General features: G+C 58.5%; 1 protein-coding gene across 1 annotated transcript in view; it reads left to right on the top strand.

The window, feature by feature from the left end:
- Positions 1 to 342: 342 nt before the first annotated feature.
- IGSF9 (immunoglobulin superfamily member 9) overlaps positions 343 to 15371 on the top strand; it is an 18130-nt gene continuing 3101 nt past the window's right edge. The window contains exons 1-16 of the mRNA XM_045298371.1: positions 343 to 595; positions 804 to 989; positions 6461 to 6613; positions 7365 to 7507; positions 7710 to 7827; positions 9562 to 9703; positions 9794 to 9939; positions 10046 to 10188; positions 12348 to 12488; positions 13058 to 13174; positions 13376 to 13526; positions 13706 to 13829; positions 14330 to 14505; positions 14712 to 14962; positions 15148 to 15232; positions 15320 to 15368. Of these exons, the coding sequence (XP_045154306.1) occupies positions 538 to 595; positions 804 to 989; positions 6461 to 6613; positions 7365 to 7507; positions 7710 to 7827; positions 9562 to 9703; positions 9794 to 9939; positions 10046 to 10188; positions 12348 to 12488; positions 13058 to 13174; positions 13376 to 13526; positions 13706 to 13829; positions 14330 to 14505; positions 14712 to 14962; positions 15148 to 15232; positions 15320 to 15368 (2183 nt within the window). The 5' untranslated portion in view covers positions 343 to 537. The remainder of the gene's footprint in view (positions 596 to 803; positions 990 to 6460; positions 6614 to 7364; positions 7508 to 7709; positions 7828 to 9561; positions 9704 to 9793; positions 9940 to 10045; positions 10189 to 12347; positions 12489 to 13057; positions 13175 to 13375; positions 13527 to 13705; positions 13830 to 14329; positions 14506 to 14711; positions 14963 to 15147; positions 15233 to 15319; positions 15369 to 15371) is intronic.

Genomic DNA, 15371 nt, shown 5'->3' with positions numbered 1-15371 from the left:
CCCTTATTTGTCACAGTGGAGGTGGAGAGGATAATAATACTGCTTCTACCTGCTATGTTGGAATCAGGAGTCAGCTCGATGGCAGAAGAGAGCTGCTACCTGCAGCCTTGTTAGAATCAGGAGGCCTGGAAGAGAAGGGAGAGGAGGCTGAGTGAGGCATGGGGTTCTGTCTGCGGGCGGCGGGGCTGGGCTGTAAGATCACTGGTTTATGTGTGCCCCCACCCCGTCATTATTTTGTTTGCCCTCCTGTTTCTTCTACTGCCTTTCTCTCACTGTGATGTTTCTTCTGGGCTCTGGTATTGGCCACCAATGAACGTTGCCTTGTATCTTGCGTTTAGGCTGATGGTTCTCCCGAGAAGAGCTTCCCCTGGTGGTCAATGAGTCAAGCCCTAACTCTCGAGAGGAGTGAGACCTGAAACCCGTTCCCTGAGGCCCACCAGAGCAACCTTCCCAGCTTGCTGGGCTGCAGCCATCCCTCGGCCCCTCCGTCTGGGCCTCTGTGGACAGGGGGGGCCAGGAGAGCAGGCCAGCCGGGCTATGGTTTGGTGCCTCAGTCTGGCCATCTTCAGCCTGGTCATCAGCCAGGGGGCTGACGGTGAGCTGAGGGTCCTAAGAACTCCTGTCCAGCCTTGGGTGGTGGGGGCTCCCCAAGGACTTCTCCAGGAGCACATGAGGGGAGGGGAGGAGTAGGGCTAGGCCTGGAGATCTTGGGAATTCTTAGTGAGCCCCCAGAGGTACTGATGGGGCCTCTCCTCCCAGCCCTGACTCACCCCCACTGTGTCCTCCTGCCACCCATCCTGCAGGTCGAGGGAAACCTGAGGTGGTGTCAGTGGTGGGCCGGGCTGGGGAGAGCACCGTGCTAGGCTGTGACCTGCCCACGGCTGGCCGGCCCCCGCTGCATGTCGTCGAGTGGCTGCGCTTTGGATTCCTGCTGCCCATCTTCATCCAGTTTGGTCTCTACTCCCCCCGCATCAACCCTGATTACGTGGGTAAGAGTTCGCCTCAGGTGGGAGCTAGGGAGCCGACACCGACAAAGGGGGTCCGGGAAGGGTGGGGGGAAGACCCCTTCCTAAAGACCCCCGTCCCTGCCCTAGGCTCATCTCCAGGCCCCTGCGGGAGAGCTGCTGAGCGTGGCTCTGCTTCCAAGCAGCGTTTGCCCACGGCTGCTCTGCTCAGGTACATGCCTGCATGGAAGGCATGGCGGTGCCCACACGATCTATCCCAAAGGGGACACTGCAGCCCCAGTACAAATGTCCTTCCTGCCTCTCGTCCCTCTACACAAAGCTTCCCGGGCCCCATCATGGTCAGTCGTCTCCCACTTGGCCCGGTTCCAGGCCCTGGTGTGGTGTCTGCTCGACGCCCCATGAATGCTAGTTCAGGGGACTCTACGCTTGCTGAGGAGTGGACCAGTGGGGGCACAGGGTGGGTGCCCCTGGCTTTCTCCAGTGGCAGATCAGCCTGATTCTGAATACAGAGGAGTGTGAGCATCGACAGGTAGGCCAGGAGGGCCAGGTGCCCAGATGATCAGTCAATGGACAGGCCTGGGCAGGGTTGCCGCTGCAGGTGGGCCCTACCTGGATCTCCCCAGGGGTCTTTGGCTGTGCCCCAGACCACTCCCTAGAGTCTCTGAGTCTGTCTTCCCTTCCCCAGAGGCCGCCTTCGTCTGAGCGGTTAGTGCAGGGCCAGGGCGGCCAGGACTCCGAGGGAGTCTAAAAATGGGTCTGGGGCTGCTGGGGCATCAAACTTCGAGGGCCAGCCAGTGTCTGGCTCCCTCTCCTTCCAGGAGAGCCCTAGCCGGACCCGTTCTCGCTTTAGTTTGAATCCTGGGAGCAGCCCTGTGATTGGCTGAGTTCTCAGGTCAGGGCACGCGCCACAGTTGCAGAAGGGAAAAGCCCATTTCAAACCGGGGCAGTTGTTGGCCAGCAGCCTAGCGGGTGTGCGTGTGTCTAGAGTAGCCTCGTGGGAGCGGATGAGGGCGGGGCCTGGTCAGGACAAGAGGAGAAGCAATGGCTGTGCACCCCCTAGCCCTCCCTCCGGCCGGGAAGGTTGGGGCTGTTGTGGGTGGAGGAGTGGGCTTTCCTGGGGTGTACCAGGGGTGTCAGAAACTCTTCTTCCTCCTGCTGTCGCCCTATCCCTAGTGTGCGTCTCTCCCCAGCACACAGGCCACCTCATGGCTGGAAACCTTGCCCACCTGTCGGCAATCTCCTTTCTATGCTGTTCTGCTGAGCACCGAGGGCTGTGAACCGTAACCTCATGGACTGTCTTTCCACCTGTACCGTCAGTTCCCATGCGCCCCCTCATCCCCACCCACCAATCCCACTCCCCAGGCCGGAGCTTCTGGCCTGGCCTGAGCCTGTCTGGGGAGTCAGCCCTCACAAGGGAGGCCCCTGAGTCCATTAACCCTTTTTCTGCCTCACAGTGTAGAAGGGGCCTCTCCGCCTTTGTGTAGGGGGACTCCGCATTGCAGTTGCTAAGCAACAGGAGGTGGAGGTTGCAACGGACAATGCTGCACTGTCATAAATCCCCTGGGCAAGTGAGGGGGAGATGGGCCTGGGGCTGTGTGTGAGGCTGGGGCCTGGAGTGTGTGAAGAAGCAGTGAGAAAGAGCCGGAGCTCTGGGATGGACCCCTGGAGGGGACGCTTTTCCAATCTTGGAGGGCTCTAGGATGGAGGAGACTGGATGTGGAGAATACATCTATTCCGCCCTTGTTGACTATCTCCTGAGTCAATGTCTCGCCCTTGGTGACAAGACCAAAGAAATCTAGCATCTGGTTATTTTGCACGGTGACGACATATGTCTGGCAGTCATGGATGCAGACATGCGAGGTGATACGCAAGCCTGGCTGTGGAGGTTACGGGAATTAAGGTGGTGTGTCAGCTTGGCTGGGCCCTGACTCAGCGGCTTGGAGTTCATGTTCCGAGGGAATCCAGCGCTCATGCAGTGATGTAACTTGGCAGTTCTGTAAAGATGTCATCATCCCCATGTTGTGATCCGAGGCGGTCACCCACGGATGAGGTTTCCGCACAACACCAAGTTCTGCATAAGGACCTGGGCCTTGGAGTCTAACGCGGTCGATCAGTGAGGGCTTATGTGTAGTTCAAAGCTGGTGACTGTGGTATCCCACAAGACACGACCATGCACTGGCGTTCACTGACCCTTGCCATTGACTGGGTCCCCACGCAGGTGACCCCGTGTGTTAGACAGTAAGTAGAACTGCCCCAGAGGGAAACAGCCTATACCAAGCCTTTCTTCCACAAAGCCACTCAAAACCAAAAAAATCAAACTCACTGCCATCTAGTCAATGCCCGCTCATCGCAACCCTACAGGCCAGGGTACAACTGGCCCTGTGGGCTTCTGAAACTCACTTTATGGGAGTAGCCAGCCTCGGCTTTCTCTTGCAGGGTGGCTGGTGGTTGTGAAGTGCTGCCCTTGTAGCTCTCAGCCCCATGTGTGACCATTACGTCACCGGGGCCCTGGCTAGGTCCACACCATCAATCTTTCAGCTGGGAGACCAATGCCAACTATTGGCGGTGTGCAAAGTGTCCAGCGTGGAGCCTGGCACAGAGCGCTTGGTAAACCGTGGCAGTAGGGTGTGATCGGAAATGTGACGGACGCAGGCATTCAGAGGAAGGCTTGACTGGGCTGACTCTGCCAGCTCTCCCGGGTGGAGCTCAGACTGACTCTGCTAGCCCTTCGGTCCTGTGTTTCTTGGGCATCTCAAGATGGCCCAGAAAGTGTAAGTGTAAGGGGTTTCTCGGTCTTGAGTTGTTTGACAAAAATCCAGTATCATTTTCCCACTTAGAGCTCCCAGCTCCCTACAGGAATGTCCCTTACTGCCTTCTACCCTTCAAAGCCCTGTGTATAAAATCACAGAAGCCCACGACATACATACGCCTCTTGTTTCACCGTCTCCGAGAGTGCTGGGCCCAATGAGCACTATTTCTTGAACCCCTGTGTGTTCTGTGAATCTGCGGTGTGTGAACATAAAAACGGCTTACCTGCCTTCTGAGGACTTGAGAGGACAGGCTGTCTCCTGTTGCCGTAACACAGGCCTCCAGGCGAAGGGATCTAAAGACCATCAGGCCCTGGCCCTGCAGGTGGACAGCGAGTCTCTGGGAGGTCGGCTCGGGCCTCTGGAGGGCTCAGCACTGCTTGCTCTTCGCCATCCAGTTACTCTGTCTGACTCATGGGGAACCCGGGTGTTGCAGAGCAGGGCTGTGTTTTCAGTGACGGTGACGGTTCCCATGTAGGTGCTTCTGGGTGGATTTGAACCTGTGGTTAGTAGCCCTGGGCTTCACTGCGCTGCTGTGGGACTTCTATCTGCAGGTCTAGAAAGCTTGATCTCACAGGGAAGTGAGGATGGACAGTATGTTTGCTCTATTGGTCATTTTGATCGACAGTCATTGGGGACTGCCACCTACTTCCGACACTGAGCTGAAAACCACCTGGTTGTAACACCTGTGTACAGGGGGAGCACACTTTGGGAGGAGAGAGAAAGCCAGGCTTTGTCCCCTGCTGGCCATGTGGCCTTGGAAGGAAACTCGATACTAGTCCCTTTGTCGTTAATGGAATTCTTGTGTGGATTAATGACGGTGATGGTGCCTAATCCTGCATGGCTCCCATTCAACCCTCAGTCTCTCTCTGCTCTTCCACCTTTGAAGGGCTAGCTGAATGCCAGAGTCAAACGTTATTGAGGTGTAGTGCTTACAAGAAGGTGCCATCTGGGGTCTCCAGGGCTGGGTGACGAGGCAGCGTCGGGATTTGGAGAATGATGGATGGAGGGTGTGCGTGTGTTAAATATTTGCCTGCTAGGCCTGCGTATCTCCCGGGTTGGATTTAAACACCCAGTTCCACCCATCCTAGAGCGGCCACACCTCTGCAATGCCTTCTGGAAGAACTGAGGCCCCTGCCTGAGACCCAAAGCCAGCCTCTCCCCCACCTCCATGGTGACATGGGGACACTGGAGACGTAGGTCGCATCTCTGGAAGATCTCCCCACTGGGAGAGGGAGGGAGTAGGCTGGAGGGGCGCTTCCAGTGGCAGCTTTAGAATCTCTCCTCTCTGGACCAGCGGCAGGCTGACCACAGCCTGGTTGACTGGGTTTGGCACCCAGCTTGGGGACTTGGCGGCTGGGAGCTGCTGGGAGCTGCATTTGCATACCCCAGGAAAGTTCATGCAGATCACGTGTCAGAAACACAAAGTTCAGGGTGGGGGTGGGGGGCCGGAGACAGAGAGACCTGCGAGTGGGCTGTGGCAGTACCAGGGGCAAGGCTCCCTGGATGTAGAGAAGGAGACGATGTAGGTGGGAGGATCTGAGAGTGGGCGCATGGGGTTGCCGGGAGCCCATCTACAGCACCTAATAGCACTGAGCAGGGAGCTGTGGGTGGGGGATACTGGCTGGCAGATCCAGGTGCTGCCAGGTTCCTGGTGGGCTAGGCTGGTTCATGGTGTGCTCTCCCTGGCACAGCGGCCTTTGAGAGGGTGGGGGCCAAAGGGGAGAGGGTTGGTTATCAGGTAAGGGCCAGGGCTCTGATTTCAAATCCTGAGCTCATTCATTTGCTCTCCCACCCATGTTTGTCCCCTGCTGATGCCGGGCACCAAGTTGGAGGCCTGCCCTGACTTCTCTTGCAGCCTGCCTTGCCTTCTCTTGCACCCTGCCTCCCTGCCCGCCCCCACTGTGTTGTGTTTTGAACAGACCGAGGTTGAGAGTGAGGTGAAATGACTCGCCCAGAGGAGCTCACACCAGCTTCTCTCACTCAGCGCCCTGCCAAGCTCCTCCTCTATCTACCCCACCCCACCCCACGCAGCCTGGGGCGTAGGCTCAGCCAGGGCAAGGCGTGGAGGGATTTGGGTGGGCACCCTGGGCCAGGTGGGACGGTTGTTGACTAAGGGTGGGGACGAGGTGTCTGGTCAGTCAGCTGCAGGCTGAGTGCGGGTGGGGGTGGTGGTGCAGGGCCTGCTGACTCGCTGCCTGGCTGGGCTGGACTCTGGCCACCCTAAGGCGCTTAGGCCTCTGATAATAGCCCTGAGAGATTAGGGGCTTTGACAGGGGAGGTTTACATCCCTGCTAGGGCCCCAAACTCTGCTGAGCTTTCTAGGGACACAGTCCTCTGTAGGAGGAGGCCCAGGAGCCCACAGTCCGCCCCCCCCACCAAAGAACTCCAGAGTGGGGGACTCCCGACCCTTTCCCTCCACATTCCTGGGAGTGGGCATATCTGTGAAGCTTTCTGCCCACCTTCTGCCCCTTGGGGTTTCCTTTTGTCCATAATACTTCCCCCCCTCCCCAAGGGTGGGACCCAGGACATGCTCCCAGTAACCCCAGCACCATCTGTCCCTTTCTGAGCTCCACCCTAACCGGGTCCCTGAGAGAAATGGCCTAGGTCCGACCTCTGAGAAGGGCCAGTGTGGCTGGAGGGGGGTTGGTCCCCTTCAGCACCCATGACTCGGCGCTCCTCCCTCAGGGCGTGTCCGGCTGCAAAAGGGGGCATCTCTCCAAATCGAGGGCCTCCGGGCCGAAGACCAGGGCTGGTACGAGTGCCGAGTGCTCTTCCTGGACCAGCACCGCCCCGAGGACGACTTTGCCAACGGCTCCTGGGTGCATCTCACCGTCAACTGTATGAAGCTGGGCACAGGCGGTGGGTGGGGAGGGGCCGTGATGATGGAGATGAGGCTGGGGGGCTGTGTGGCCAGCGGGGAGGGGAAGAGGACGTTCTGCCTCCACCCACTGGCGGTTCCAGGGCTGCACCCTGCTGGCACCCAAGTTTGCACGCTCACTTCCTGCATCCGCATGGCCTTTCAGTTCTTCAAATCGATACCCAGTCATCCTTGTGGGCTCCAGGCTTGTATGTCTGAGCCACAGCTTCTACCCTACCTCTCTGGCCATAGGAGGGCAGTTGGAGGCAAGGGTGAGGGAGGGGGGCGTGTCAGGCCTGGGTGAACCGGAGTGTACATACACACAGCACTGTTGTTTTGTTCAAAACTCCTTTACACCCAGTCATTCCTTCCTTCTCTCTTGCCACGAAGGACAAGGAGAGCAGGGCCATAATTATGCCGGTCTCAAAGATGAGGCCCCCAGTGTGCAGAAAGCTGGGCCTCCTTATTTCCAGGGCAGTGCTGGCCCGAGGGCACCTAGCTCTCCCCGTTGGTCGTTGGTCGGAACACTCAGCCTGTGCTCTCCCCAGGCTGGGCAGGCCAGCGTGGGGGCCAGGGCTAGCCCTGGGTGCAGCTGACAAGGTGGCTCTGGGCTGGTGTTGCTTTGAAGCTAGGCAGGCTGAGGCCCGAGTGGTCTGTCTCCTTGGTCCTCTGAAGAACTCTGGGCTGATAGTCCCTGTGGCAATAGCCCCTGACGCCCCCATCTCTCCACAGCGCCCCCACAATTCCAAGAGACACCACCCCCTGTGCTGGAAGTGCGGGAGCTGGAGCCCGTCACCCTGCGTTGTGTGGCCCGCGGGAGCCCCAAGCCACATGTGACTTGGAAGCTCCGAGGACAGGACCTTGGCCAGGGCCAGGTGCGCATGAACCTTGGGCTGAGCAAGTCGGGTGCCGACCCAGAGGAGTCGATGGGGTTCTGGGAGCTCTTCAGCTGGAGGGGCTGGACCTTGACGGCTAGCTCCTCTGCGCCTGGGTTGCTGCCGCCCTCTGCTGGTCACTCTGGAGCACAGCTTCTGAGGTGGGCGGGACAAGCCCCCTGCTCAGGAACTCCTTCCCCAGGTGCAGAATGGTACGCTGTGGATCCAGAAGGTGGAGCGGGGCAGCTCTGGCGTCTACACCTGCCAAGCCTCCAGCACCGAGGGCAGCGCTACCCACGCCACCCAGCTCCTGGTGCAAGGTGCTCGCCGGTGGGAGGGCTGGGAGCCAGGGAGGCACACTTGGACCGGCGGCGGGGGGTGGCCAGTAGCACAAAGCAGGAGTGGGCAGAGACGGAGGACAGGAGTGGTCCCAGCAGAGTGAGGCAGCTCCCAATGCAGGCTGTTGCTCCCAAACCAGCATCTTAATGCTAAAAGTAAATGGGTGAATATGAAGTGTCCCACCTTGTGGTGACGTAGAAAGGGCATGGATGCTGATATTGAATCCATTAACCTTCCTGAGCACAAGCCCTTATCCGTATTAAGGGTCCACACCCACTGGTGTTGTGGCACTTACATATCGGGCTGATCACCACAAGGTCAGCAGTTTGAACCCACTAACTGCTCCGAGGGAGAAAGATGGGGCTTTTTGCTCCTGCACAAAGAGAGTTCCAGTCTGTCCTATGGAGTCGCTATGAGTCAATTCATGAGTTTCTACCTACTGCTCAGATTATTACACAGACCCCATTAGCTAGCTACCAGACGCAGTGTTTGGTATATAGTAAGTACTTCCTGGCCCCCAGCTTCCCTCTGGGGGGAAACTGAGAAGGGTGAGGTCTGGACTCCATCATGGGGGCAGGCTGGATGACTGAGTCCTGAAACGAAGCCTGCTCCCCAGGTGCGGTGGGAAAGGTGAGTGCAGTGAGTAAGATCAAATCGGTTCCAACGCATAGCAACGCAGGAGGATAGACCCGCCCCTGTGGGTTTCTGAGGCTGTAAAGCAGTGGTTCTCAACCTTCCTCATGCCGTGACCCTTTCAAACAGCTCATGTGGTGGTGACCCCCCAACCATAACATTATTTTTGTTGCTACTTCATCACTGTCATGTTGCTACTGTCATGAATCAGGCAACCCCTGTGAAAGAGTCGTTCGACCCCTAAGGGGGTCACGACCCACAGGTGGAGAACCACTGCTGTAAAGCCTCTTCTTTCCCCCCTCTGGCATCAGGAGCCCTGGTGAAGGGATGGTTAGGCGTTGGACCGCTAACTACAAAGTCAGCAGTTCAAAACCACCAGCCTCTCTGAGAGAAAGGTAGGGCTTTCTACTCACATGAAGAGTGACAGCGCACGAAGCTCACGGGGGCAGTTTTGACCTCTCCGATAGGGTCGCTATGAGTCAGCATCAACTGGTGGCCGTGAGTTTTTGAGTTTGAGCATCAGGAAGGCCTGGCTTTGAATCTTGCCTTCCCTGCCAAGTCACCTAGCCATCTCTCTGCCTTTGATTGCTAATGTCTTCATCTACAAACGAGGGGAGGGTGACTCCTACCCCAAGGTGTCCCTGGGCCATTAAATGAGTTGATGGAAGTACAGTGCTTGGCAGAGTACCTGGCATGTAGTTGGTGGTCTGAACATGCCAGCTCTATACCCACCTCCCCCCACCCCCGAGTCAGGGATGCTGCAGCGTCTTAGGGTGCGTTATCGAGTACTTGGATTCGGCCAAGAGACAGCTGACCGCTATCAAGGGTAGTGGAGCAGACAGTTAGAACTGACCTCCACTTTGTAGGTGAGGGAACCCAGGTGAGTGACTTGCCCCTGTGGACTGGAGGGGAGCATGTGCTTTCCTTACACCCAGGGGGCCATTCTGCTTGTCCCCAGGTCTCTGCAGCGCCCCCCCCCCCCCAGAGCCCCGAGGGCAGAGCTGGGAGGGGCTATGGAAGGGCCCTCTGGTTCTTGCAGAAATGTGAACTGAGCCGGCTCCCTTCCCGTGTACTCCTCTCAGGACCCCCAGTCATTGTGGTGCCCCCCCAGAACAGCACGGTCAATGCCTCCCAGGACGTGTCCCTGGCCTGCCAGGCCGAGGCGTATCCTGCAAACCTCACCTACAGCTGGTTCCAAGACGGCGTCAACGTCTTCCACATCAGGTGGGGCCTGGGGAGCGAGTGGGCACGTTTTGAGGAGCCCCGTGGCTTGGCAGGGTCTGAACGCCTCCTCCCCACACTCGCATACTGCAGCCGCCTGCGGTCCCGGGTGCGGATCCTGGTGGATGGGAGCCTGCGGTTGCAGGCGGCTGCACCCGACGATGCCGGCCGCTATAGCTGTGTGCCCAGCAATGGCCTCCTGCGCCCGCCTTCGGCCTCGGCCTACCTCACCGTGCTCTGTAAGTCCCACCCAGCTCCTTCCCTCCCTTGTCCCACCTCCCCTCTCCCCCTCCCCTGACCCAAGACCCACCTAACATGCTAATGCTCCCCCTCCCCCCACCCAAGACCCAGCCCAGGTGATAGCCATGCCTCCTGAGACACCCCTGCCAGTCGGCATGCCAGGGGTGATCCGTTGTCCTGTTCGTGCCAACCCCCCGCTGCTCTTTGTCAGCTGGACCAAGGACGGCCGGACCCTGCAGCTGGACCAGGTACCGGCTCGGGGTGGCGGGAAGGAGTGGGAGAGCTTGGTGGTCTTCTGGTTGGAAGGGTGGTCAGGGTGGCATTGTGTAATTGTGGCAAAGTGTAATTCCATGACGGCACCACCTGCCCTTCCTACCAGGTGCTGTGCAGGGCATTCAGCAGGGGCAAAAAGGGCATCATCTCACAGAGGGTCCAGCCTACTGGGGGTAGGGCAGTGTCCTCACTTCTTAGCATTGCTATAACACAAATTCCTCGGGGGAGGGGGGGGCGGCTTTAATGAACAGGAATTTCCTTTCCAACAATATAGGAGTCTGAATTCAGGGCATTAGCTCTAGGGGAAGGCGCCCTCTCTGTTGACTCTCTTGTCCCTTCCATTTCTGTCCCTCAGTTCTGTGCTGATCTTCACATGATGTAGAGTCTGTCTTCCCCACCTGCGCTCCCCAGCTTGCTTTTGCACCTAATGTGCTATTTTTAGGTCTCAAAAGCAAAGCGTATGCATGTACGGTTCAGGGCACGACCCTCCAGGTATGGCTTCATCCACCCAATGAAGAAACACTGGTGCCAAATGGGATGACTCTCCCACTCCCTGCCACCCAGTCAATTCCGACTCCCAGCCACCCTACAGAACTGCTCCTGTGGGTTTCCAAGACTGCATTGGAAACCAGGGTGATTTTCTTTTTACAGGTACAGGGCTTTGGATTAAAAACACATGCTTTTGCGGGACAATTCAGTCCCCAACAGACAGCAACCCAGATGCTGTGCAGGGATGCTGGAAGGCAGGGGGTGTGGTGAGGGCCTTCTTCTATGGCTGGCAGAGGACAGATGGGCAGCAGAAGCTGGGGCTTTGGTGGTGGGCATGGAAGGACGGGCAGAAACCCGAGCCCAGGGGCAGCACATAGTATCCTGTGTTTATAGTCCGAGTGACAAGTTCTCCGATGTGGTTGTAGGGACGGCAGTGCTAATGGGGACGGGGTGCTGCAGAGAAAGCTGGACAAACAGGTTGGGACCAAAGGGGAGAACGGTGGATATTACCTCATTCCAAGGCGACTGGGATCTTTTATTTGTCTGCAGAGACGACAGGTCCCTAGCAGGCCAGGAGGGCCTCTGAGTCATAGTGTCCCCAGGGCTTCGGCTCTAGCTGGACTCAGTGAATTTCTGTTGAATGGTTTTCTTTCCAAACAAAGTGTCTAAGGTGTCTGGGGCGCAGGAAGTGGTCCGAGAGATGGTGCGGGAACGTGGAAGCGGAGCGGCTGGCCCCAGGGAGAGGGCCCCAGAGGCTGCTGAAATGGCCCAGTTCTGAAATCTGAGCTAGGAAGACAGGACAATGGGGGAACCGTCATCTCCAGACAGAAGGGTCTTCCCAAGAGGCCAGGCGTGAGAAGTGTGTAGAGAGGGACAGTGGGGAGTATGGAACCCAGTTTAAATGAGGGTGCCGGGAAAACGAACTGGTTTGAGGTGAAAAAAGAGCCCTTGGGCAGTGACAACATGCAATGCTGAGCTGCTCACCCAAAGGTGGGAGGTTCGAGTCCTCACAGAGATGTGTCAGAAGAAATGCTCAGCCACTGGAGCCCAGCCCTCCTCTGAGACCCAGAGAGTGGACTGAACACCACCTAGCTAACTGGTTGCGGTAGCAAATGCCGAATGTATTTGTGGAATGCCGGGAGAACCGCTCCGTAACAGCGAGTCCCTGGGGAATCTGTTCCACTTTTAGGGGGCACCATCCAGACTGCATTCTCTGTGCCTGGTGCCCTCTGAGCTGCGTAGTCACAGCTGCCACGCTCGTTTACACAGGAGCCCTCGCGTTGCTGTGGGTTAAGGTTTTGCCAGCGGTTCAAACCCACCAGCTGCTCTTCGGAGAAAGATGAGGCTGTTGGTGCCCTAAAGACTGACAGCCTCTGAAACACTAAGGGGCAGTTCGGCTCAGTCCTGTTAGAGTCGCTGTGAGTCAGAGTGACTCGGTGGCAGGGGCCTTGGTGTTTTGGTTTTGCTCTGCAGCACTGAGCAACGAGGCGCTGGAACTAGGGAGAAGTCAGGCCTAGAAATACTTGTGGAGAGACATGCCTAGATGTGGGTTCTCACACTGCCCCTTCCCCCGAATGCTGGGCCTCACCTGAGTCTCCCTCTGGTTGTCTTCTCTTCTCCCTCCACCCGCCCCACCCGCCTTCAGTTCCCAGGCTGGTCCCAGGACACAGAAGGCTCACTGATCATTGCCCTGGGAAACGAGGATGCCCTGGGAGACTACTCCTGCACCCCCTACAACAGTCTTGGCACTGCAGGCCCCTCCCCGGTCACCCATGTGCTGCTCAAGGTAAGGCCAGGGTGAGCCAGGGCCTGTAGCAGAAGTGGCTCAGGGGGCTGAGGAAGGGTGCCTCCCTACCAAGGCCCGGCTGACAGAGTGCAGTGGACAGACTTGTGGGGATGGGATTCCTAAGTCTCTGGCTTTCAGGTAGAGGCCCCAGTAGCAGCCGTGAGTTGCCATCCACAGATTTTGGCAGATGGCGCAGGGGAGGTGGGACGTCAGGCAGAGAGCATGTCCACACAGTCAGCGAGGAAACAAATGACTGAAGTGGACCCGAACCACATGGACTCATCAACCTTGACTGTGCGGCCTCCTTCTGGGGTCCACTAAGGATAGCGAGCCAAGGGGAGGACACAGGGTATCCTGGAGAGGGCTGGACATCTCCAAGGGACCTCTCCCAGCCACCAGCCCTTGTTCTGTCGCAGCATGAGAAACCGAGAGCCAGGGAAAGAATGAGCTAGAGAGTGAGTGACATGTGGTGTGACGGGAAGCCCCAGCGATGGGGAGTAACCAGCTTTCACTAGCAGGGTAAGGCAGGCCACAGAGTGCCCCCTCCCAATGCCAGGCCTGGCTTGCAGGCTCCCCCAGCTTTTATAGAACGACCCAAGGAGGAATATTTCCAGGAAGTAGGGCGGGAGCTACTCATCCCCTGCTCTGCCCAAGGAGACCCTCCTCCTGCTATCTCCTGGACCAAGGTAAGCTTCCTGACCCTGCTCGGCCAGTATTTGTGGTCTCCTACACCCCACCCCACCCCACCCCACTCCGGGCCATTTTGTGACTGAGAGAGGGCTCTTGGAGGCTGGCGGGGAGGAAGCTGGAGCTGTCTAGAGAGATGAGTGGCGCCCTTGGTGAGGGGTGGCTGCGTGTGTCCTCAGGGCTGACCAGTGGTTCTGTAGGTGGGCCGGGGGCTTCAGGGACAGGCCCAGGTGGACAGCAACAGCAGCCTGATTCTACGGCCACTGACCAAGGAGGCCCACGGGCGTTGGGAGTGCAGTGCCAGCAATGCTGTCGCCCGAGTGGCCACCTCCACGAATGTCTACGTGCTGGGTTAGTAGCTGGCGAGTGGGAGCCGTATGAAACAGGAGATACGGGAAACCGTTCTGTGACCCCTGTGGGGAGGAACCCTTGGGAGGATGAGGGAGGGGCGAGGCCTGAGATGCCCCTTAACTCTCCATCTTCCCTGAAGACCCTGGCCACCACCCCTCACTGCATTCTCCCCTCCCCAGGAACCAGCCCCCACGTTGTCACCAATGTGTCCGTGGTGCCTTTGCCCAAGGGTGCCAACGTCTCCTGGGAGCCTGGCTTCGATGGTGGCTATCTGCAGAGATTCAGCGTCTGGTACACCCCATTGTGAGTGCCCCTGCCATTCCTGTGTCTGCTGCCTCCCCCTCCCCGCCGCCCCTACACTTCCTGTGCTGGTGCCCTGTGGAGTTGTGTAGGCATGGCTGCCACATGCCTCCCTCCCCTGCTCTCTTTCCTTCTCCTCTCCACCAGAATTGAGTCAATGCCTGCTCATAGTGACCCTGCAAGGCAGGGTAGAACTGCCCCTGTGGGTTTGCAAGGCTGTAACTCTTTATGGAGTAGAAAGGCCCCTCTTTCTCCGGTAGAGATACTGCTGGTTTTGAACTGCTGACCTTTCAGATTGCAGCCTAGCATGTAACCACTGCAGCACCAGGGCACCTTCCTGTATCTCTGGTCCTGCTTCAACTCTGCTGCCTTGCTTCCAGAGAACCGTAAGGGTTCAGGGCCCAAGACATGAGACCTGGATGGTTGAAAGTTGGGGAGGGGACTTTGTGGTCTTCCTAGTTCCTGAGGTGCCCTGCCCCATTTCCTCCCGCTGCCCCCTCCAGAGCCAAGCGTCCTGATCGAGCCCACTATGACTGGGTGTCCATGGCAGTGCCCGTGGGAGCTGCTTACCTCCTAGTGCCAGGGCTGCAGCCCCACACCCAGTACCAGTTCAGCATCCTGGCACAGAACAAGCTGGGCAGTGGGCCCTTCAGCGAGATTGTCTTGTGTGCCCCTGAAGGTAAGGCCCCGTCACTCCAGAGCAGCGGAGGCAAGGCCAGGGATGGGCTGGCAGGGAACGCCCAGTGGAAGGACCTGGATAGGAGAGAGCAGCCTGGAGTCTAGAGGGGTGGGTGGGTGGGAGATGGGGCTGTGGGGGCTGTGGGAAGCCTGGGAGGATGAGGGGCTGGGGGTCTCTTCTCTGACCTTCCTGTCTTCCCTCATCAGGCCTTCCTACCACACCAGCTGCCCCCAGGCTTCCTCCAACAGAGGCGTCGCCTCCCCTGTCCCCTCCCCGAGCTCTGGTGGCAGTGAGGACACCTCGGGGGGTGCTCCTGCATTGGGACCCCCCAGAACTGGTCCCCAAGAAGTTAGATGGCTACGTGCTGGAGGGCCGGCAAGGCGCCCAGGGCTGGGAGGTGCTAGACAGGGCCGTGAGAGGCACGGAGACGCAGTTGCTGGTTCCAGGGCTCATCAAGGTGCGCGGGGCTACCCACGGAGAGGGTCCTCCCAGCTGCTCGCCAGCCCCACCCATTCCCTGGCAATGCCCAGGGTGTTCCTGTCACCCTGTTCCGACCATCCTTCCCTCCCACCTGAGAAGACTTCCTAGTGGGGCTGGGTGAGCAGTGCTTGCCCCTGACCCTCTGTCTGTCTGTCCCCCCAGGATGTCCTCTATGAATTCCGCCTGGTGGCCTTTGCCGGCAACTATGTCAGCGATCCCAGCAACACGGCCAACGTCTCCACTTCTGGTGAGAACCCAGTGGGAGGGACGGGGGCGGGGGTCTCTGAACCCCCCAGCCTTGGGCACTGACCCTCCCTCATGATACCTTGCCCAGGCCTGGAAGTGTACCCCTCACGCACCCAGCTGCCCGGCCTGCTGCCCCAGCC

The sequence above is a fragment of the Echinops telfairi genome, unplaced genomic scaffold, assembly GCF_000313985.2.
Source record: "Echinops telfairi isolate 266 unplaced genomic scaffold, ASM31398v2 ScPeMD7_7425;HRSCAF=8463, whole genome shotgun sequence".
NCBI classification, from domain to species: domain Eukaryota; kingdom Metazoa; phylum Chordata; class Mammalia; order Afrosoricida; family Tenrecidae; genus Echinops; species Echinops telfairi.
The sequence above is the reverse complement of the archived record's forward strand: the minus strand, read 5'-3'. Positions and strand labels throughout refer to the sequence as shown.